Here is a 23,367-nt window from a genome sequence, read left to right as displayed (position 1 = left end):
TTTCTAAATGGTCTAACTACAACATATGATGTATCGTCGCTTAATTAGTAGAGAACGTTTTTTCTAAGTTGTTTGTTTGTGTTAAGGTTTTCTATTATAAAATATCAAATATTTATTAAAATACTTATTTTAGTCAGTCGATGCAGTATTCTATTTCAAAACGAATGAAGCTGTATTAGTCAAAACTTGATATGGATCAAGACTTAAAGGTCGTCTCTTGCGACAGTTTTAACAATATGTCTATAGACCTAAAAGGAACAGTGACATCATTTTACGATCAGATAAGTATTCTCAAAAGATTTAGTTAATATTTAACCTTCTTTAGTATATCTCTAAGCTCTATTTTCACTGTATTAGTGTGACAAAGAACCGTTCTAGTATTCATGATTAGGTGATAATATTGTACTAGTGTATAAGTTGGTGAATTAATCGAAATGTTTTTTAAATCAACGCGTAGGGTAATACAGCAATCGTTCCATATATTGTAAGTACAGCTGGGCTACTCCGAAACGCAGTTTACGTAGTTTCGGGTATATCTGTCTTTGTCGCTCATGTTGACTCAAGCTTTGTGTAAGAGAGATGGAAACATTCGAAACTTCAAACGTTTTTGGGAGTAACCACGCAAATATGCCGAGTCCAAAGGTACTCTGCGTTGCAATTTGTATTCGGTGTTGTTTTAATTTGTTTGCCGCCGCTGGGCGACCTCATTTGTATTGTATATGACAGTGTTTAATTTAAATGTGATAAAAATACTTTTTCGTATGCGGTGCGTAGACAAAGGCGAAGGCGTAAAATACTATCACAACACAAACGACAAAAGCTCGATGAAATCAAAACTCTGTCAAACTCCATACAAAAATTACCGGTTATGGTTATCGTTACGGTTAAAGTAAGGTGGTAAAAACTCTTCTCCTAGTGGTTTGTGTAGTGAATCACAGCACCAGTAGCCTCGAATTCCGTCGGGGGCAAATGCCAGTGTGTTAACACATATATGCCCAAAGTCATGAACGTCGGAATTTTCGTTAAATTCAAAGTTTATCACCACGCTTAAGGTCCTAGTAAACTAATCGCATATGAAAAAGTCGACATTGTAAATAATGAAATGCCCTTTCGAGTGACAAACGAATCGACCTCGGTTATTATCTAAGTTTGTTCAGGGCCTATTCTCATATAGAGTTAATGTATTTAAAACATTTATTTTGTTGTTGTAAATATTAACTGTTTCGTTATTATCAATAAATTTTATATTTTAATTTCAGTTCTTTTGTTTTTTTATTGATACCCGTTGTTTTTGCGTTTTGTTCGTTGATTATGCGGCTTCCTTGTATTGGTAAGGTTTCTCACACCGTTGTGTGTATGTGCTCTTAGATTAAGTGGTGGGATACCGCTCGGCAATTGTATGGGAATTAATATTCATTATTGTAAGATAATTCGCCTTAATAGGCTTACTTTTTGGTAAAATCATATTTGGTAGAGTATGCCACATCTTTTCTGTGTAAAAATTGGTTTCTTTTACTAAAATCATTAATGTTAAAAAATAGCGATCGTCTTTTTACGAATACTCGAGTTTGACAGTTATGTAGATCGTCGTATCATCATGTCTAGTCATTTGTATTTACTGGAAATGCTATATTTATCCTATAAAATATACAATTCATGCTTAAGGCTCTAGAAATACTGATGTGTAAGTCAAAAAACCTCGTAGCATTTCTACGATATAATAAATAAATTAGTAAAAATGTTCTGATTATGTCAGTAGTGGGGGAGTGTGGTTAGGGACGTGGAAGCGTAGAGAAATGGAGAAAGTTAAATTACCCCATTTTTGTATAGATACTTCACTAAAATAATGTTTTTACAGATGTGGCATACGCTCTATCTAGTATAAATATTTCGCATAACCGTAACCATAGTAAAACAGCAGATAACACATTGTATTGGCACAAGGATATTCGTTTAATTTAAAATAAAGGGTTAATATAAATACCTGTTTCATTTCATTTCGATTTTCCGTATCACCCCAATAAAAAGTAATAAAATAATGTGTTCCCTGCGAGACACAACTCTACTACTAGGCTGCATATTGGGCACCACACAGTTAAAATTAAAAAGTTAACTTCTTCAACCAGTTATACAAAATTACAGCTCTCTAGTGTTAATATACTGGTCAGCACAAAAATCCGCCCACCTACGTTTTACAGGAAAGCTCGTTTCTACTGACACAATCATGGTGCCCCAACAATATTGGTGTTATTTGAAAGCCCAATAAATATCCTTAAAGAAAAACACATTTAAATTCTTAATAAACGATTAACATAAACGCGATATACAATAAAAATGTGACTTGAAAAAAGACCTCACTTTGGGCTCACCTCTGGGACCAATTAATTAGAAAATTTTTTATGGTTATAAAACCAAATAATGATCTCACGTGTCCTCTTTAACAGATGGATAGCGATTAATCCCAACTTAACAGTTTTATAGCCATAAAAGTTGGCTCAAGCGTAACTAGGTACCTATTTTTTGAAGAAGTGACTGGATTCTTCTACAGACACATTTTTGGGGTAAAAACCTTTCCTTTAATGAAATGAAGTTTAGAACTAGGCTTTTAAATGGTGGCAATATTTGTGGGAAGTGGGGATGCATACGTTTGAATGTGCTTGTCGCGGGAGGGTCGATTTTTGTGATGACCAGTGTAGTTTCCAAGCAAAACCTCGGACAGACAGACATATCGAAACTATTAGACTAAGAGCTAGTGAACGCCAGACCTACGTTATTTTATAAAGGCTGAAAGTTTGTCAGCGCATGCTCCCAACATAGCTAAGAACCATGGCCAAACATGAAGTTTGGGTCATGGTGGCTTTGGCAGACAGACGGTACTAAAGGTGTGTAAAATACCAACTTAATTACGTCAAAGTATAAAGGCTGATTTTTTGATATTTCCTTCAAAATGTCATTATAAATGACGTCATTAATTGACAGACACCTACCATGGTGGCAGCCCTTAGCCAGACACCTTAAAGTTCATGAAAATGTAGTCCTACTTACGTCATACTATAAAAGCTGATATTTACATAAAATGTTTGAACTATCATCTGATGAAGTTTCCTCATCAGCCAGACACTTCTGATGGTTCCTTCGCCTTGCCAGACAGCTTTTAGGGTGGCTGAAAGTGCGAACGCGAGGCACTATAATTATTGTTTTTTGTACTTTTTCTTAAGTAACTCAAGTATTTGAGTCTGTAAATCATCATCTCATGTTGATGAGCTGATGATGGGAGGTAAGTACAACTCCTTAAGGCTTAGGAGTTGGAGGACAATTCTTTAACCAGTATATATAAGTATAGTTTCTAAAGTTATTTGGGTGTTTGCATCAGCTAGTCATCATCCCATGTTGATGGAAGGTACAACTCCTTAATGCTTAGGAGTTGTAGGATAATTCTTTAACCAGTATATATAAGTATAGTTTCTAAAGTTATTTGGGTGTTTGCATCAGCTAGTCATCATCCCATGTTGATGGAAGGTACAACTCCTTAATGCTTAGGAGTTGTAGGATAATTCACGTCATGCTCCCCGGCGGAACTACTTTTGATTTAACTAGTCTAGTGTAAGTTTCTAAAATAAATCTTTGATATGTCTTTAAAATTCTAGTCCTATTTAAAAAAAAATATGTCACAGGTTTCGCCGTATTTTGTTATTGAAAGTGGTTGCGCTGCAGAGTATCCTTCCAGCGAAACCATCATGATATATCTATTACTGTGCATAGTATAATCAAATTTATAGTATCAAATAATACTATAACAATTCTATATTGAATTAGGACCCCCAAATCCTCACCTACAAATCAACACAAAATGTGGTGCCACAAATTTTATCTTCAAAATAGTTGCTAAACGCCTAGAGTAAAGTTCTTAGCAACATTAGCATTAACATAGGTAATGATAATGTTGCTAAGAACTTTACTCTAGGCAACTTTCAGAGGAAATCACTTTAAAATTCGGGATTACCTAAGCCTTAAGGAGTTGTACTTACCTTCCATCATCAGCTCATCAACATGAGATGATGATTTACAGACTCAAATACTTGAGTAACTTAAGAAAAAGTACAAAAAACAATAATTATAGTGCCTCGCGTTCGCACTTTCAGCCACCCTAAAAGCTGTCTGGCAAGGCGNCATTATTGTATGTAAGATAATTCGCCTTAATAGGCTTACTTTTTGGTAAAATCATATTTGGTAGAGTATGCCACATCTTGTAGGGTTTTGTGTGTAAAAATTGGTCTCTCTTACTAAAATCATTAATGTTAAAAAATAGCGATCGTCTTTTTACGAATACTCGAGTTTGACAGTTATATGTAGATCGTCGTATCATCATGTCTAGTCATTTGTATTTACTGGAAATGCTATTTTTATCCTATAAAATATACAATTCATGCTTAAGGCTCTAGAAATACTGATGTGTAAGTCAAAAAACCTCGTAGCATTTCTACGATATAATAAATAATTAGTAAAAATGTTCTGTTTACGTCAGTAGTGGGGGAGTGTGGTTAGGGACGTGGAAGCGTAGAGAAATGGAGAAAGTTAAATTACCCCATTTTTGTATAGATACTTCACTAAAATAATGTTTTTACAGATGTGGCATACGCTCAATCTAGTATAAATATTTCGCATAACCGTAACCATAGTAAAACAGCAGATAACACATTGTATTGGCACAAGGATATTCGTTTAATTTAAAATAAAGGGTTAATATAAATACCTGTTTCATTTCATTTCGATTTTCCGTATCACCACAATAAAAAGTAATGAAATAATGTGTTCCCTGTGAGACACAACTCTACTACTACGCTGCATATTGGGCACCACACAGTTAAAATTAAAAAGTTAACTTCTTCAACCAGTTATACAAAATTACAGCTCTCTAGTGTTAATATACTATAGACAGACATATCGAAACTATAAGGGTTCCTTGTCAGGACTACCGAACCCTAAAAAGGTAACAACCCTTAGATTTATATTTCGAAAGATTTAACGAAAGACTTAGCAGGCTGTATTAACAACGGAAGACAATAGTTTGCTAATCATTTTTAACTTTTTGGGACTTTTGTAAAAAGCTGATGCCCATTAGGTTTATTCCATGCGCCTGTTCAACGTGCGAGACAAAATTGGTTTATTCGAACTTGTAGTGCAAAACCAAATTGCTAAAAACATAGTGTGCTTTTTTATGGTCTTGTTTATTATCTAAAACTAGCTTTCCGCCCGCGGCTTCGCCCGCGTGGAATTTTGTCTGTCACAGAAAAAATTTATCGCGTGCGTCCCTGTTTCAAAAACCGGGATAAAAACTATCCTATGTCCTTTTCCGGGACTCAAACTATCTCTGTGCCAAATTTCATCAAAATCGGTTCAGCGGTTTAGGCGTGAAAGAGAGACAGACAGACAGAGTTACTTTCGCATTTATAATATTAGTATAGATAATAGGTAGGTATTGTTCGCTACTTTAATCTCTGTGAATATGTCAAGGATGCAAAACCGTGTATTTTTAGTATCGCAGTAGCATGGAAAAAGTTTATGATATACATAACACGACATGACGTATAGGAAGTAAATAGATGTCGCCTACTCAGCAATTTGCATTTACAACACTAGTGTTGTTCCCATAAGACAAATCGAGGTAACATGAATGATAATTTATCGATTTTGGTGGGTTGGGGCGGGATTGCAGTGTTAGTCGAACTAATATTATGGTAAGAAGAGCGGAAAGAGAGCAACCGCCTCTGTAGTCTAGTGGTAAGACCACCTGCTTCAGACGCAGAGGTCCCGGGTTCGATTCCCAGTGGGGGCAGACTTTTCTGTTCGGTTTGGTTGGTGGTAGGGCTTGTTCAAAACAATGTTAACTGCATTGTTGTGTTCCGGCTGTTAGAGGTAAGATAGCCAGTTCCTCCGTGGTTGAGGATTCCGGGTGAAGCTCGCTTCCACCTTCGGCCTGATCATCAGTTACCATCAGGTAAGATTCAGACCAAGAACTTCCTCGTTGTGGATTAAAAAAAGAAATTTCTAATTTCTGTGTTCCCGAGAGGACAAATTAAACCTCTTGTATGTAAGTCGGCCCATTTCCTACCAAAACGTCAGGACAACATATCGACTGGTACTGAGTATGTGATTGAGTAATGTTGCTTGATCTTAATGGTTACTGGCTATATTAGGTGGCAGTTTTTGATTGGGGATGAACCTTAGAAAAGTATAAAATCATACAAATGATCATTGTTTTATTTGGTAAACGTTTCAGGTCACTTACACAACGATATTGTTTAAGGGTTCGTGTGGTCTTCTAACCTTACTATTTTTGTGATTCCCATAAATATGCACTCGACCTTCTTTTTTGCTTACTATCTCATCCAGCAACGGGACATCAATAGATTCTACGCTAACATCCTTTTCTGGTGTGTTCTCCATTATTGGAATATCGTTCAGAAATGGGACATCTCGGGGCTGAGGCATACCATCGCTGTTCTCAGCAACAGGTACCGACACTGTTTTAACGTTATTTATTGAAGGCAAGTCTTCCATTTGTCTGACAAATCGGTCCTTGAACTCTTTTAATATGTCGGCTATCTGGTCACCAATTTCAATAGTGCCTTTCACTTTTACTGTGTATGCGAGAGTTGATGGTATCACTGAAAAATATCGGGAAAAAAGTGAACTGAATGTAGCCGTTTAAAACTCACAAGTCCTCCTCCAGAAGTTCCGCTCTCGCCTTCGACACAGAGAGAAGTCACTGAGGCCTAAGGCTATGACACTGTGACGTCATTTAGCGTGATGCCTCATTTAAAATAATTATGAATTATATTAAACGGGTTGTATTTTTAAAATGAGTAACTTACGCAGTGTGAAAATAAAGGTGTAAAGCATGTTAAATTACTGTGTAAATGTAGTAATTAATTCTCACGACTGCAACCAGGCTCTAATGAACGCAAATGCTTATCAATAATGGTAATTTTATTTCATAAATTATCAAATCCCATTAATACACCCGTAAACTCCATCACATAGGTGTTATTAGGATTCCGTACTTCAAGTCTAACTACCAAGGAGTTCCATGAATTCACGAATGTTGTGGATGGAGGATGAAATTGTGGATCATATTGGTATACCTAATTTTCAAACTACAGATACTGGATAAAGGAAATAGGGTAGTTTTTATCCCAGTTTTTTAAACAGGGGCGCGCGTTATACAGTTTTTCTGTGACAAACAAAATTTCACGCGGGTGAAGCCGCGGGCGAAAAGATAGTACATTTATAAAGGCAAATTTGAAAGCGCCCTAAGACTTCATTGCAGAATATGATCCTTTCTTATTAGCCAGAGGAAAATACAGAATTTGGCCTACACTTCCCACGCTGACGGTTAGTCAGACGGTTTGGGAAGGTGTGATGTTCGCACAATGCTCCCTTACTTACTGACCTTGGTATCTACAACATCAAGGGAAAAGACACCATTTAATGACAATAATTCGACATCGATGTATTACCTAGATACTCAAATAGTATTTCTACCCAACTCTAGTTTTTAAAAATACCTATTAGCATCTAGTTATGGAATATTATAAATAGGTAACACATGGTCTAGGCACGTGCATACTACCCGTTCGCGCTAAGTTTGCCAGTCCGTGGAACGCGCGTCCCCTCCCCCAACCGCGATTAAACGCAATTAATGTGTCTTATTTTACGCAAATATACAATTTTTATCAATAATAATAAATAAAAAATATTTTAAATATAGTTTGATAAAGTTATAGACGCGTCCCTTCGAGTGACGTCATATCGCCAGCGGAACGGATAGTAGTTTGTCTATATTTTCAAAACGAACATGTTTGCTCAAATATCATCAAGAGATAGAGGTAAGTCGGTTATCTAGGATTAACGTTGAATTTTTTAACCTGGAAATCTACAAGTTCGAGCAGACCTTCCTGAGGATTAAAAAAATATAATAATAAATAAAAATACTACAATTTATTATGTATCTGTTTAACTTAAGATTATCATGAATTTATAATTTGAACCTAGAAGAAATAGACCTCTGGATTTTTTTAAATTGAATTAGGTACTTTTCAAAATATGGTTCAATTTCCGATAAAGTAAAAAAATAATAATTTTGTTTCTTGAATAGCGAAAGAATATTTAAATATAATGAATCTTTCAAAAACCAATCTCCGGTAATTTAGCCTCCGCAAATAAAAAACTAGTGTCCGACCGAATGTTCGGTTTCGGTTTCGTTTTCGGTTGAGTTTCGGTAAAAACACGAGTTTCGGTTTAGTTTCGTTTTCGGCGGCAAACTTGCCGAAACTACGACCGAAACCGAATGTGCATTACGATCGTAGTTTATACTTAATTTATAGTATTATACAATATGTCCGGGCATGTAGTGATCAAACTTTAAGGGCGTGATCTATGGACAATTTTATCGATGAAAATATTTCAAATTTGGGGCTTGACCCATTTCTCAAAAAATTACAAGGCTTAAAGTTTTTAATTTTTAGAATTCACCTCTTCCTTCTAAAACAAGTGACTGCGTGGGCACCATAACACTAACGAGCAAATATTTTATGTCATGCGATAGCTGATAAAATGATCTATTAGTAAAGTAGAAAACAGACACAAGGGAAGTAGGAATGGATTTAAGTAGAAAAAAACACGACTATTTTCACTTCTTTTTCAGTTATTTTCCAACACAAGAAAAACCAGGTCGTTAAAGTATGTCTTATTTGCATTGTATTATTAGTATTTGAGCTATTCTACAAAACAAATGTAAATTTATTAGTCTACGTCTATTACTTTCGAAGCTATTGTTGAACAAAGATACCCCTTCCCAGCCGGTTCCATAGCGCGGCTAGTCATGTAGTCGGAGTAGGTTGTGCGATTCTTTCAGGCAGTGCATTTTCGCATTTCTTTATTTTTCCCTCAAAATATGAGCCTTGTAAGGAAATTTCGGTTTCGGCCGAAATAGACACCGTTGCCGAAATTCGTTTTCGGTTTCGGTTTCGGTCGTAAAACTAGTTTCGGTCGGACACTATAAAAAACATACATTACTATTATCTAAATATATAAAAGGAGAAACTGACTGACTGACTGACAGATCAACGCACAGCCTAAACGGCTAAACGTAGGCACTTGAAATTTGGAAGGGACGTAGTTTAGGTACCGTAGAGGTGCACTAAGAAAGGAATTCCCGAAATTCCCACGGGAACGGGAATTAGCGGAAAAATCCTTTTGTATGAATCTAAATCTACACTAATATTATAAAGAGGAAAACTTTGTTTGTTTGTTTGGTTGTAATGAATAGGCTCAAAAACTACTGGACCGTTTTTAAAAATTCTTTCACCATTCGGAAGCTACATTATCCACGAGTAACATAGGCTAAATTTTATTTTGAAAAAAAGTAGGGTTCCTTAAAATATGTAGATAATATAGTCCACGCGCGCGAAGCCGCGGGCGGAAAGCTAGTCTATTATATAAAAGAAAGTCGTGTTAGTTACTCCACTTATAACTCAAGAACGGCTGAACCGATTTAGCTGAAAATTGACAGGGAGGTAGTTTAGAGCCAGGCGAAGGACATAGGATACTTTTTATCCCGTTATTTATTGCCATTAAGGCGGAACAAAGTTCGCCGGGTCAGCTAGTATTATATAAAAGGAGAAACTGACTGACTGACTGACAGATCAACGCACAGCCTAAACGGCTAAACGTAGGCACTTGAAATTTGGAAGGGACGTAGTTTAGGTACCGTAGAGGTGCACTAAGAAAGGAATTCCCGAAATTTTCCCGGAATTAGCGGAAAAATCCTTTTGTATGAAAAATCTAAACCGCTTAAGTTAGATGCTTGAAATTTGGTGTGCAGGTACCTTAGTAAACTTAAAGCTTAGTTACAACAGGATATTGCAAAATTCCTACGGGAACGGGAGTTAACCGCTGAAGATAGATGAAGGGGGTAAAACGGGATCCACGCGTACGAAGTCGCGGACGGCCGCTAGCTATCATATATCTATCTATATAAATAAAAATGAATAAAATTGATGTTCGTTAGTCTGATTATAACTCGAGAACGACTGGGCCGATTGAGCTGATTTTGGTTTTAAAATGTTTGTCGTAGTCCAGGTCTAAACGGTGAGTAAATACGCGCGCGATATTGTTTTTCTGTGACAGACAAAATTCCACGCGGGCGAAGCCGCGGGCGGAAAGCTAGTATAATAATAATATAATATAATATTATACTATGGTCAGATCCTTTTGACTTATAAATAAATTATAATGCTCTACTAATTATTTTTGTCCTTTTTAGATATCTTAAAGCCGAGTCAGTCAGTGAATCGTTTTTTGAATTTGATCACTAATAATTCTATACTACGGGACAACACTGCGGCGAAGCTACGGTTTCAAGATGACCATAAACGTAAAAGTAAGTACATTTTTTATAAGTATATCGTAGGTCTATTTACTTTGATCGCCTGGATTTGATCACCCAGGTGATAAAAGTGCACTTCAAGCGACACTGGTGTCCTTTGATCACTCTATACAGCTGGATTTGATCACACAGATGACACAGGTGATCAAAGTGGACTCCAAACGACACTTTGGTGTCCTTTGAACACTCTATTCCACTTTGGTCACTTGGATTTGATCACCCAGGTGATAGAAGTGCACTCCAAGCGACACTTTGGTGTCCTTTGATCACTCTATTCCACTTTGGTCACTTGGATTTGATCACCCAGGTGATAAAAGTGGACTATATGCGACTCTTTGGTGTCCTTTGCTCACCTACGGATAAGACGAGGGGCCGGTCTACTCCTAAACACCTTTTCGTATTTTCGAGGTAAGCAGATTTTCTAACCGAGAATACTTACTACTATTGTTAAATTATGCTAGGTACTAAAATTTCCCGCTAGACTTGTATGTTTATTTTAACAGTGGGCTTACCACAATATAGTTCAGGGGGTGTAGTGTGAGTTTACATTAAACGCTTTCGAAATCGACTGCGTTTAGTAATGTATGAAGATTTTAGGCGATTATCACACTGCGCCGCGCTCCGCCGCGGTCCGCGTGATTTCATATAAAAAATCCCGCACGCAGACGCGTTGTCAGTGTGTTGTGCCGCGCGTGTTTTCTATACAAACTGAGGTACTTGCATACAATGATTAAATCTGTCGTTCCGCGTACCGCGGCGGAGCGCGGCGCAGTGTGATAATCGCCTTATTGATTAGATACACTAAGCCCTCAGCAGCAGGGATCGATGAGACCTCTTGAATCGGTAGTAGTGTCCCATTGCGTTATTTGTGCTAAAAAGGAGTTAGTGAGAGAGATAGGTTCAATTTCTGATCGAGTCATAATAAATTATACAATTTAAATTGACTTATGGCTGGATGTAGTGGGAGAGACTCCAGGAAAAATATTATTATGTTGTATGAAAGTTATGTTATGTTTAAGTCTAAGTTACCATTAAATTCAGCAGAACCGCCTCAGTCTGTGGTCTAGTGGTAAGACCACCTGCTTCAGACGCAGAGGTCCCGGGTTCAATTTCCAGTTGGGGCAGATTTTTCTGTTCGGTTTGGTTGGTGGTAAGGCTTGTTCTAAGTCCGCCTGGCTAGCTACCACCATCTTACCTAAGTCTATCGTCATAACAACAATGTTAACAGCATTGTTGTGTTCCGGCTGTTAGAGGTAAGATAGCCAGTTCCTCCGTGGTTGAGGATTCCGGGTGAAGCTCGCTTCCACCTTCGGCCTGATCATCAATTACCATCAGGTGAGATATAGGCCAAGAGCTTCCTCGTTGTGGATAAAAAAAAATCTTGACGCTATTATCCATGCGATTCTGTTTCTCTCTTTTCTTTAGAGGATGGACAAATCTGTGAAGAGCCCCGACAATTTTAAATCATTAACCAACCTTAATTAAGCCATCATCTGCAAGGTATTTATTAAAGTTTAAAATGCATTTCTAAACTTGGGAATAGATCCTACCTATTTTCGATGAAATAATAGACGAGACAGTTAAACATTTCCTTCTTGCATGTTATGATGTTACTATTCTGAACTGCGACTATACTGTTTAGTGACGTACATCTATCCCGTGAAATGCAATCCCGGGGTTCGCGCGGTTAGTTTTTCTTCCAATTCTGATTTTGCGGTTTTCCTCCACCTTTCTGTGCAAGCAGAGCTCTACAGCAAGATATGGGTAAGGAACTTGTTTGAGAAGTCAGTGGCCATTTTAAGTAAGTAAGTAGGTNTAAGTAGGACCAAACTTTCAAAGAATTGAGAAGGATAAATACATCTTCTATACGTACCTACTCGTATTCTCTACAATGTATAATGCATTTAGGCTATTAATATTATAGTTTATTATGATAATAAGCTAGAGTCTGTTAGCTACCTATTCCCGTAAAAATAACACGAATCCCGGATCGTGTCGGAATAATAAACCGGAATTTCATGACGGCTACATTCAGCGTAGTTAATAATTCAGTAGTGTCATGGGTCATTCATTCATATGTAAACGGGAATTTAAATGTGGTGAAATAAGACTACGGGCTACTGGAATGACTTATTACTCCCGACAGTACCGTATTAAATCCCGAGTAGGTTTGCCGACTCAAAACCAAAAAAAAGTGTTTTTTATTAATTTTGCGAATTTGGTGACAGTCAAAAATGCACCAAGAAAGCGAAGGGATTCCCAAAATTGAAAAAAACAAATTCGAATCGTCGATTAGTGAATTAAAAAAGAAAACTTTTGTCTCGGCAGCTGATATAGAAAGTTATGGTAAGTATTGTGATGATAACTTCACATTATTGTAATCAATAGTTCATAGTTTAGTTAGGGTACCTACTTTACTGGACTATTGTGGTGCACTCGCTCCGAATACAAGCTTAGCTACTTGGAGGACTTAAATATTAGTAATTTGTTTGCGACAAATAGGTAGAGGACATTTACAATAAAAATCGCCTTCTGCTCGTATAACTACCTACTTATTATACTAAAAATGAGGAAGATTGTACCTACACTTGTACTATTGAGACGCACAAGGAAACGCCGGACAAATAGCTAGTGCTAGGTACCTACATTTACCTTATTTATCTTATTTAGGAGAGAGTGGTGTCACACCGGTATACCAGAAGGCCCACCGTCGCTCCCTGGACGACCCCGAAGGGTTCTGGGCAGAGGTCGGCCATGAGCTGGAGTGGAGCAAACCATGGGACAGAGTCCTCGATAATTCCAACCCACCGTTTACTAAATGGTATGTGTAACTTATTATAGTAGAAATAACTTGATACGAATACTAAAGGGCAAAGTACCGTTCCTTGCGTAACCCCCACACAAATAAACGCTTGAATATGCAATGAAGTCAGTATCAGTTACACGATTAATTAGATAACAGTATCTCAATATTACTGAAAGGAGTGGATTAACCAGAAAATGAAAATAGATACAGATGTCCACTAACAAAAGTCTCTCCCAAGAATTTCCACAATGACTAGTCCTGCACTGGCTTCATCCATACGCCTTCAGTAACCATCACTAGGTCTTCGGTCCATCGAGTGGAAGGCCTGCTGCATCTGTCGCGTGATTGTTTCTCTAGAACATTTTTGAACTTTAGTTATCTTAGGATCTCCTCATTCCTGATTCGATCACATTCATTGGCTAACATACATATAACATAGGAATAACATGGCATGGAACTGACGGCCACGTACCAGAAAGCGCAGGGTAGGACGTCCACCCACAAGGTGGACCGACGACCTCATAAAGGTAGCGGGAAGGCGCTGGATGCAGGGCCAAGCCGCCACCAACTGGCCATTGTGGAAATCATTGGGGGAGGCCTATGTTCAGCAGTGGACGTCCTATGGCTGAAATGATGATGATATAACATAGTAAATTCACATTCTAAGCGCCAGTTCTACAGTCCTAACAAAAATCTAATGCCAGGTGGGTTGGTGGCGAGATGTCGGTATGCCACAATGCGGTGGACCGCCACGTTAGCAGTGGCAAGGGAGACTGCGTCGCCTTGGTGCACGACTCACCGCTTACTGACACCGTCAGGAAGATCACGTACGCTGAGCTGAAAGATCAGGTATATCTTTATTATTACTTATATCAGGACATCAAAGTTCAGAAGGTTTATTTGGAAAGAACAATTGTCCTCTCCCAGTCTGAAAGAGATCATTTAATTTTCCCTCTCTGCGATTGGGACCAATAACCAAAAACTCTCACAGCTTCTCATAAAATCACTCCATTCTAACCCTGTACGGCTAGCACGAAAAACTTTCGAGTTCGAATCGTTTGCGTATTCGAATCGCCATCAAAAGATTTAGTACGAAAACTACAACAGCGCCCTTGTGAACGTGTCCTAAAGTGAACTTAGTATGAGAAATGGTTGCACGAAACTTATTTTGAGAATCAAAATTGTCACGTTATCGTTTAATTCGAAGGTTGAGTATCGAATTTTGTCGAATACGCAAATGATTCGAAGACGAAAGTTGTTCATGCTAGAGGTACTGGAAACGGAGTAAGTCTGAACGATTTTATTGCGAACTAGTAACGTCGTAGCATAGGGTCATGTAGGTTCCATTAGTGAGAAGGCAGCAACCTCAAACCTCAATATACCTAACTCTTAGGTATAATAAATAATTAAGTTACTTAGTTTGTAACTTAATTTTAAAAATACTTAAATATTAAATAAGAAATGTATTACGTCACTTTCACAAATAAATTAAAAAGTCAGTAGCCATTTCGCCATCAAAACAGTTAGGGTACAAACAAATACTTACCTAGCAATTTTCCGAAGGTGTCCCGCATGGCCGGCAAGCTCTCTGCTCTGGGGGTCACGCGGGGCTCCCGAGTGCTGATCTATATGCCGCTGATCCCTGAAGCCATCGTCAGCATGTTGGCCACCAACAGGATTGGCGCTATACACTCCGTGGTGTTCGGAGGTAAGATAATAGCTCGTCATAGTATTTGTATCGTCATGGGGCTATTTAGTTTCCTATTTAGTAATTTATCTGCGGCAAATGGAGAATATACCCTACATTCTCAAAGCAAAAGAATTGGAGTTAAAGGCCTGATGTTCTCATATTAGCCCCGTAAGCACGAGTTGTATAAACTTACAGAAAATAAATTCAACAGTTTACGAGTTTAGTCTTGCTAGTTATAAAGCTCAAACTTACCTTCTCTTTCACTGTATTTCCATCTAATGGCATTAATTAATCTTAATTGTATTTCATATTTTTGTTATTGTTTAGGTTTTGCTGCAAGGGAATTGAGGACTAGAATCGAACACGCAGAGCCCACCGTGATCATTGCGGCCAGCTGTGGAGTGGAACCCAACAAAATTGTTCGGTACGATTCAATACAAAAACAACACTTTCACTTCGTTCACAAGTCTTGAATTTACTCACGTACATACATAAATAATCATAGTAAAGACCCGAATAATTATTTTAATTTAATCAAGCAAATTATTTAAAGTAAATTAACACAACTTTCGGAAACTTTTTCAAAAATTTCGCGCGCTTTTTTACCTACGCCATATTTAAAAATGCAAAACCATAGAGTTTATGTCGTAGGCAAATATTAAATCAGAAATTTCTGAAAACGTCTGAAACTTTTCTTATCTTTTTGGTAATAATGAAAAATTGAGAAATTATTCAAATAAGTCATTTGATAATTTTACAAATTTTTAAATATTTTTTTATGTAAGTAAATCGTTATTTTTATTACTAGGTACAAGGATATACTAGATGAGGCACTCTGCCAAAGCACGCATCAGCCTCGAAAATGCATTATATACCAACGTAGGCGAGTGCTCGAATGTGCTTTAGAGCAAGACAGGGACATCTCCTGGCAGGAGGCATTGGAGGCGGATCCTGTACCTTGCGTGTCAGTGGAGGCAAATGAACCGCTGTATATTTTGTATACATCAGGTATGTGGGATTATCTTTTTTACATTCTAACTCATATTATTTTTACTTGGATACCCTCTTTGGAAGATGATAAGTACATAATCGTCTAATCATTAGACGATTATGTACGTATCATCTTAGCATTAGACACTAATGCTTGGCTTCAGCGGATAGCTTTTTAATTTTATTTGCTGAAAATAAAGATTAATTCTCCCATAGTCAAGTGATAGCGTAGTTCTTGGTCTAGCGGATTAAAGAAATATGGTTTATTTACAGGTACTACTGATGCACCGAAGGGCGTTCAACGTCCGTGCGGTCATGCTGCCACCTTGTGTTGGTCAATGCATGCAGTATACGGCCTCAAGAAAGGCGTGTGGTGGTCTGCATCAGACCTGGGATGGGTGGTCGGTCACTCTTACATCTGTTACGGACCGTTGTTGGCTGGGTTAACATCAGTACTTTATGAGGGCAAACCGGACAGGACTCCGGACCCAGGACAATATTTTAGGTAGGTGCCACAAATTACTTTCGATTTAGTATTAAGCCCTCAGTATTATTTTTTACTTAACCTAATCTAAATGGATTAAAATTCTTGTTTTTTATTAGTATAGGTAGGTACTTACTTATTCTGCGANTATTGTAATTAATTCATAGTTTAGATAATGTACTTTACTAGACTATTGTGGTGAACTCGCTTCAAATACAATTAGCTTAGCTACTTGGAGGGCTTGAATATTAGTAGGTAATTAGTTTGCGATAAATCGGTAGAGGAGATTTAAACTAAAAATCGTTATAAATACCTAAGTAGGTAGGCTTACTGCACTAAAAACGAGAAAGATTGTGAGAGTCTGGAGAAATGAAACTTTACTATGTTAGATAAACCACTCCGCAATTTCGGCTCTCTTGTACCATGGAGACGGACAAGGGAACGCCGGACAAATAGCTAGTAATAAGTACCTACTTACACTTACTTTATTTATCCTAATTAGGAGAGAGTGGTGTCACACCGGTATACCAGAAGGCCCACCGTCGCTCCCTGGACGACCCCGAAGGGTTCTGGGCAGAGGTCGGCCATGAGCTGGAGTGGAGCAAACCTTGGGACAGAGTCCTCGATAATTCCAACCCACCGTTTACTAAATGGTATGTGTAACTTATTTTAATGGAAATAAATAATATAAAGAGCAAAGTACCGTTCCTTGCGTAACCCCCACACAAATAAACGCTTGAATATGCAATGAAGTCAGTATCAGTTTCACAATTAAGTAATTAACTAGGTAACAGTATCTCGACATTTCTGAAAGGAATGGATTGACCAGAAAACTGAATAGTCTATACAGATGTCATGTCCATTACTGAACAAAAGTCTCTCCCAAGAATTTCCACTATGACTAGTCCTGCGCTGGCTGCATCCAGACGCCTTCCGTAACCTTCACCAGGTCTTCGGTCCATTAAGTGAAGGTCTGCTGCATCTGGCGCGTGATTGTCACTCGAGAAGGTTTTTGAACTTTAGTTATCTTACGGATCTCCTCATTTCTGATTCGATCATATTTATTGGCTAACATATAACAATAGCAATAACATGACAATGGGCAGGGCATATAGTACGCAGAACTGACGGCCGATGGGGCAGCAAGGTTCTGGATTGGAGGCCACGTACCGGAAAGCGCAGTGTAGGATGTCCACCCATAAGGTGGACCGACGACCTCACAAAGGTAGCGGGAAGACGCTGGATGCAGGGCCAGGCCGCCACCAACTGGCCATTGTGGAAATCATTGGGGGAGGCCTATGTTCAGCAGTGGACGTCCTATGGCTGAAATGATGATGATGATATAACATAGTAAATTCACATTCTAAGCGCCAGTTCTACAGCTTCTTAACAAAAATCTAATGCCAGGTGGGTTGGTGGCGAGATGTCGGTATGCCACAATGCGGTGGACCGCCACGTCAGCAGTGGCAAGGGAGACTGCGTCGCCTTGGTGCACGACTCACCGCTCACTGACACCGTCAGGAAGATCACGTACGCTGAGCTGAAAGATCAGGTATGTCAATTACACTATTATATCAGGACACAAGGTGGACCGACGACATCATAAAGGTAGCAGGAAAGCGCTGGACGCAGGCCGCTACCAACCTCCTATGGCTGAGATGATGATGATGATATCAGGAAAACAAAAGAAGGTGGTCCATTTGGAAAGAACAACTGTCCTCTCCCAGTCTGAAAGAGATAATTTAATTTTCTCTCTCTGCGATTGGATTTTATGTACTTAATTTGACACCAATAACCACTCCAAGGCACAGCTTCTCATAAAATTCACTCCATTCTATCCCTGGAAACTGAGTAAGTTTTCAATCAATTGTCTGTACGAAATCCGATTTTACCGCGTACTAGTACTAGTAACGTCATAGTGAGAGGGAAACCTCAAACCTCAGTATAACTCTTAATTTCTAATGATTAAGGGTCACTTTCAAAAAGGGATTTTAAAATCAGTAGCCGTTTCCCAATCTATAAAACAGACAAATACTTACTTATCAATTTTCCGAAGGTGTCCCGCATGGCCGGCACATTGTCAGCCCTGGGGGTCACGCGGGGCTCTCGAGTGCTGATCTATATGCCGCTGATCCCTGAAGCAATTGTCAGCATGCTGGCCACCAACAGGATCGGCGCTATACACTCCGTGGTGTTCGGAGGTAAGATAATAGCTCGTCATAGTATTTGTATCGTCATGGGGCTATTTAGTTTCCTATTTAGTAATTTATCTGCGGCAAATGGAGAATAATTAACCCAACATTAGCCAGAAGAATTGGAGTTAAAGGCCAGATGTTCTTATATTAGCCCCGTAAGCTCGAGTTCTATAAACTTGCAGAAAATTAACAACAGATTACGAGTTGTCTTGCTATAAAGTTATAAAGCTCAAATTTACCTTTTCTTTCACTGTATTTTCATCTAATGGCTTCTTAATCGTATTTCATATTTTTGTTATTCTTTAGGTTTTGCTGCAAGGGAATTGAGGACTAGAATCGAACACGCAGAGCCCACCGTGATCATTGCGGCCAGCTGTGGAGTGGAACCCAACAAAATTGTTCGGTATGATTCAATACAAAAACAACACTTTCACTTTGTCCACATGTCTTGAATTTACTCACGTACATACATAAATAATCATAGTAAAGACCCGAATAATTATTTTAATTTAATCAAGCAAATTATTGAAAGTAAATTAACAAAACTTTCGGAAACTTTTTCAAACATTTCGCGCGCTTTTTTACCTACGCCATATTTGACAATGCAAAACCATAAAGTGTGCGTCGTAGCGTAGGCAAATATTAAATCAGACATTTTTGAAAACGTCTGAAACTTTTTTCATAATATCTTTTTGGTAATAATTAAAAATTGTTAAATAAAATTATTCAACATCATTTGAATAATTTCACATATTGTTTTTGAGTAATTTAATTTTTTGTCGTAATAAAAATGCTTTTATTACTAGGTACAAGGATATACTAGATGAGGCACTCTGCCAAAGCACGCATCAGCCCCGAAAGTGCATTATATACCAACGTAGGAGAGTGCTCGAATGTGCTTTAGAGCAAGACAGGGACATTTCGTGGCAGGAGGCATTGGAGGCGGATCCTGTACCTTGCGTGTCAGTGGAGGCAAACGAACCGCTGTATATTTTGTATACATCAGGTATGTAGGATTATCTTTTTTACATTCTTACCCATATTTTTACTTGGACACCCACTTTGGAAGATTATAGATAGTCGTCCTAATGCTTGGTTTCAGCAAGTATTTGCTTAAAATAAAAATTAATTCTCCCACAGTTAAGTGATGTTCTATTTACTGATAGCATAGTTTTTGGTCTTGCAGATTAAATAAATATGGCTTATTAACAGGTACTACTGATGCACCGAAGGGCGTTCAACGTCCGTGCGGTCATGCTGCCACCTTGTGCTGGTCAATGCATGCAGTATACGGCCTCAAGAAAGGCGTGTGGTGGTCTGCATCAGACCTGGGATGGGTGGTCGGTCACTCTTACATCTGTTACGGACCGTTGTTGGCTGGGTTAACATCAGTACTTTATGAGGGCAAACCGGACAGGACTCCGGACCCAGGACAATATTTTAGGTAGGTGCAACAAATTACTTTCGATTTAGTATTAAGCCCTCAGTATTATTTTTTACTTAACCTAATCTAAATGGATTAAAATTCTTGTTTTTTATTAGTATAGGTAGGTACTTACTTATTCTGCGATTTCTCCACAGAATAATAGAGCAGCATAGAGTGAATGCTCTTTTCACTATACCTACTGCTTTCCGAGTTCTGAAACGTGCAGATCCATCAGCTAAATACGCCAGACGTTACTGTGGAAATTCTTTGAAGACTGTATTTATGGCTGGTGAACATTGCGACCAAGATACTAGAGTGAGTAAAAGTATTAATTTTGTTTTTCATCAAGTTCTATCATAAGCGTTAAAGTAGGTAGGTGTCTGTGCCTAATTGTGTTTAATTAAATAAATCGAAATAAACCGGAATATATCAATACGTAAACAATGTAATGTAGCAGTCGACTGTATTGTAAATAGCTAAGGTCAATGGAATAATGCTTTACATTTTGATAAGCGCTATGCAACGCATGGTGAAAGACCAAGAAGAAACTTAGTTAATTATTTTATATTTAATGAATATTACACAATAGAACAGATTAATGCCTTTAAATATAATAAAATAATAAAAATATTTAGGTTAACAGTAAACATGTATTTAATTGGAAGGTTATTGTCCCTATTCACATATTGACAGCATGTTTTAACGTTATGTAGATTAAATTCAACGCCACGATTCTGATCTCTGCCCTGTGGCATTGTTTAAACAGTAAATTAAACGGTATAGTAGGTACACTATAAATAGTAGGAAAAACAAACTGACTGTTACAATTTACATGTATTTTGCGGTTTGTAGAAAAGAATTGAGTTAGCTGCTCCCATTTTCAGTAATGAAAATGGGACATTAAATACGATTACTGTATTAACTTAAACTGTTTTCTATACACATTGGAATTCACTGGATGGTAACAGACTACATTCCAACGTCGAGATATTTAAAAAAAAATGACTGTCTTGTAGAGTACGGAGTGGAATTTTTCTATCCATGTGACACAGGCACTGTAAAAACAATAGTTTTAATGATTTCAGCAATGGGCTGAACGCGTATTTGGAGTTCCTGTATTGAACCACTGGTGGCAAACGGAGACTGGTTCCGCCATCACCGCTGCATGCTTGGGATATGGCGTCAAAGCAGTGCCGCCTCACTCTGCAGGATATCCTGTTCCTGGATATGATAGTAAGAGATTCAATCTGATGGTTTCATACCATTATCATTTTGATACCTTGCTATAAAATTAATAAATGAAACTGTTACTTTCACCTAAATGGTATTATTTTTATTTGTTTCAGTTCGTACGTTACGAGAAGATGGCATAGAATGTCAGACTGGCGAAGTAGGCAGACTAGTCGCCAAGCTTCCACTTCCACCTGGCTTTGCTTCTACATTGTGGCAAGCTGACGAACGCTTCAAAAAAACTTACTTCGAATCCTATCCTGTAAGTTTTGCTTTTGTGTTAATATCAGTTTATGTTCATGAGCATAAATTAATTAAGTTAATGATTGATGAACAACAACAGTAATAATGCGTCAAAACCAAATTGTTGCTAAAAATAGTCTACACGTAAACTGTTGTTTGTCACATTGAAAAGCTAATGTGTATTTCTCCTACTTTCTAGGGATACTACGACACTCAGGATGCCGGCTGGATAAGCGCTGAAGGAGCAGTGTGGGTGGTGGCCAGAGCAGATGACGTCATAAATGTCGCCGGCCACCGTCTTTCAACAGCGGCGCTGGAAGACGTAGTATTGAAGCACGCCAGAGTTGCCGATGCTGTTGTGGTCGGGGCCCCAGACCCTACTAAAGGAGATGTGCCGCTGTGTTTGTACGTCATGAGACCACCTCAAGATGGTGAGTATCTTTTATTCTTCATCATCATCATCATAAACAGGTCACTTAGGACTCTGCAAGTGGATGACCCTCACTAATTTACAGAGGCAAAATAGAGGATTTAGTGTACACTCACTCTCACGTTCCAACTTAAGAAAAACATTTTATGTTTTTGCAACTTTTCACAACTTTCAATAACTATTTGCAGATGAAGAAATCGTTGCTGAAATCACTGTCACCCAAGAACTGATCGCTCTGGTTCGTCATCTCATCGGACCTATAGCAGCATTCAGAAAAGCTGTAGCCGTACCAGCCCTCCCACGTACCAGATCTGGCAAAGCCCTAAGAGGTGCTATTGCGAAGCTTGCACGGTCGCAACTAGTGAAGTTGCCCGCGACTATTGAAGACCCAACAGTATTTGGTGAAATCAAAACCGCTTTGCAGAAGTTTGGATATGCCATCGATGCGCCGGATCCTGAATTTTAATGTCTAAGAATTCTGTTTTTGTTGATAGTTGTTTTAAATCAAAATTCTAGATCAAATATTTTTATACAACCAGTAGGTCTAAGATGCGCGCCATGATAAGTTTTATCGACGTCAAAATGTATGGGCAAAATCGATAAAATGGCGTGATAACCGCTTATCGCGGCGCGCATCTTAGGCCTACAGATCAATATTTTGTTCCTATCAACTCATCAAATGAGTAATTTTTAAAACAATAGTTTTTACTGTTCTATTTTTTCAAGAACCATCTTTTCAAATAAGTATCAACATAATAGGTATTTTTTATGCACTGAAAGCCATGTTAGAGCTACGGAGAGGCTGACAATATGAAATAAATAAGTTAAGTTATTTAATTTAAATGTGAAATCAAATAATAGCATGCATTTTATAGGTTCCTTCAATTTCGTTGTCGGCATATAGGTAAATTAAATAATTATTGTATGACGGTTTAGTATGGAAATGCATTACTAGTTGTTCGATATGAGAAACTTTTTATCATGAAGGGGATGATAGATTGTGTATTTTCCATGATCATTGACTACCGTTTGTGCATTCAAGATCCAAAATCCAGTTTGACAGTAAGCCAAATCCATTTTTAATTGCACTCCCATTTAAACTAAGGAAAATATATTGGTAAAATGAATTCAGTTACTAGATACAAATATACAATTATTATTAGTTATTCTAAGTAGATTATTATTAAACATCTGCCACTTAAAATTAAGTAATCATTTAGATGAATAAGCTCAATGTGATAGCAGGTAATAAAATATCATTAAATAGGTAGGTAGGTAATGCAATGTATTAAAAAACATAAAAAAAAAAAACAAAAATCTTTTGTAGGTATTATTCGTTATAATATTTTTACTAACTTCTTTAGTTTCGGTGTGTAACTAACTAAACGTCTGTGTTTTTTTCATGATTTTATTGAAGCTATTG

General features: G+C 37.9%; 2 protein-coding genes across 2 annotated transcripts; one reads left to right on the top strand and one right to left on the bottom strand.

The window, feature by feature from the left end:
- Positions 1 to 6,285: 6,285 nt before the first annotated feature.
- On the bottom strand, positions 6,286 to 8,886 carry LOC114355438 (uncharacterized). Its single transcript, XM_028308278.1, has 3 exons — positions 8,852 to 8,886; positions 7,454 to 7,461; positions 6,286 to 6,668 (listed from the first exon to the last, which is right to left on the bottom strand). Exons 1-3 carry the CDS (start codon positions 8,884 to 8,886, stop codon positions 6,286 to 6,288), a joined length of 426 nt encoding a protein of 141 aa, XP_028164079.1.
- A 3,526-nt stretch (positions 8,887 to 12,412) lies between these two features.
- Positions 12,413 to 22,495, top strand: LOC114355466 (acyl-CoA synthetase short-chain family member 3, mitochondrial). Its single transcript, XM_028308314.1, has 12 exons — positions 12,413 to 12,796; positions 13,121 to 13,271; positions 13,961 to 14,105; positions 14,820 to 14,964; positions 15,274 to 15,370; positions 15,755 to 15,954; positions 16,210 to 16,441; positions 20,197 to 20,356; positions 21,127 to 21,274; positions 21,388 to 21,533; positions 21,714 to 21,945; positions 22,133 to 22,495. The coding sequence occupies exons 1-12, from the start codon at positions 12,685 to 12,687 to the stop codon at positions 22,408 to 22,410; spliced, it is 2,046 nt and encodes a 681-aa protein (XP_028164115.1). The 5' UTR covers positions 12,413 to 12,684; the 3' UTR covers positions 22,411 to 22,495.
- The last annotated feature ends 872 nt before the right edge of the window (positions 22,496 to 23,367 follow it).

The sequence above is a fragment of the Ostrinia furnacalis genome, unplaced genomic scaffold (genome assembly GCF_004193835.3).
Source record: "Ostrinia furnacalis isolate ACB-3 unplaced genomic scaffold, ASM419383v2 OfSCF2409, whole genome shotgun sequence".
In the NCBI taxonomy this organism is placed as follows: Eukaryota; Metazoa; Arthropoda; class Insecta; order Lepidoptera; family Crambidae; genus Ostrinia; species Ostrinia furnacalis.
Note: the sequence above shows the minus strand (reverse complement) of the source record. Positions and strands in the feature narration are given on the sequence as shown.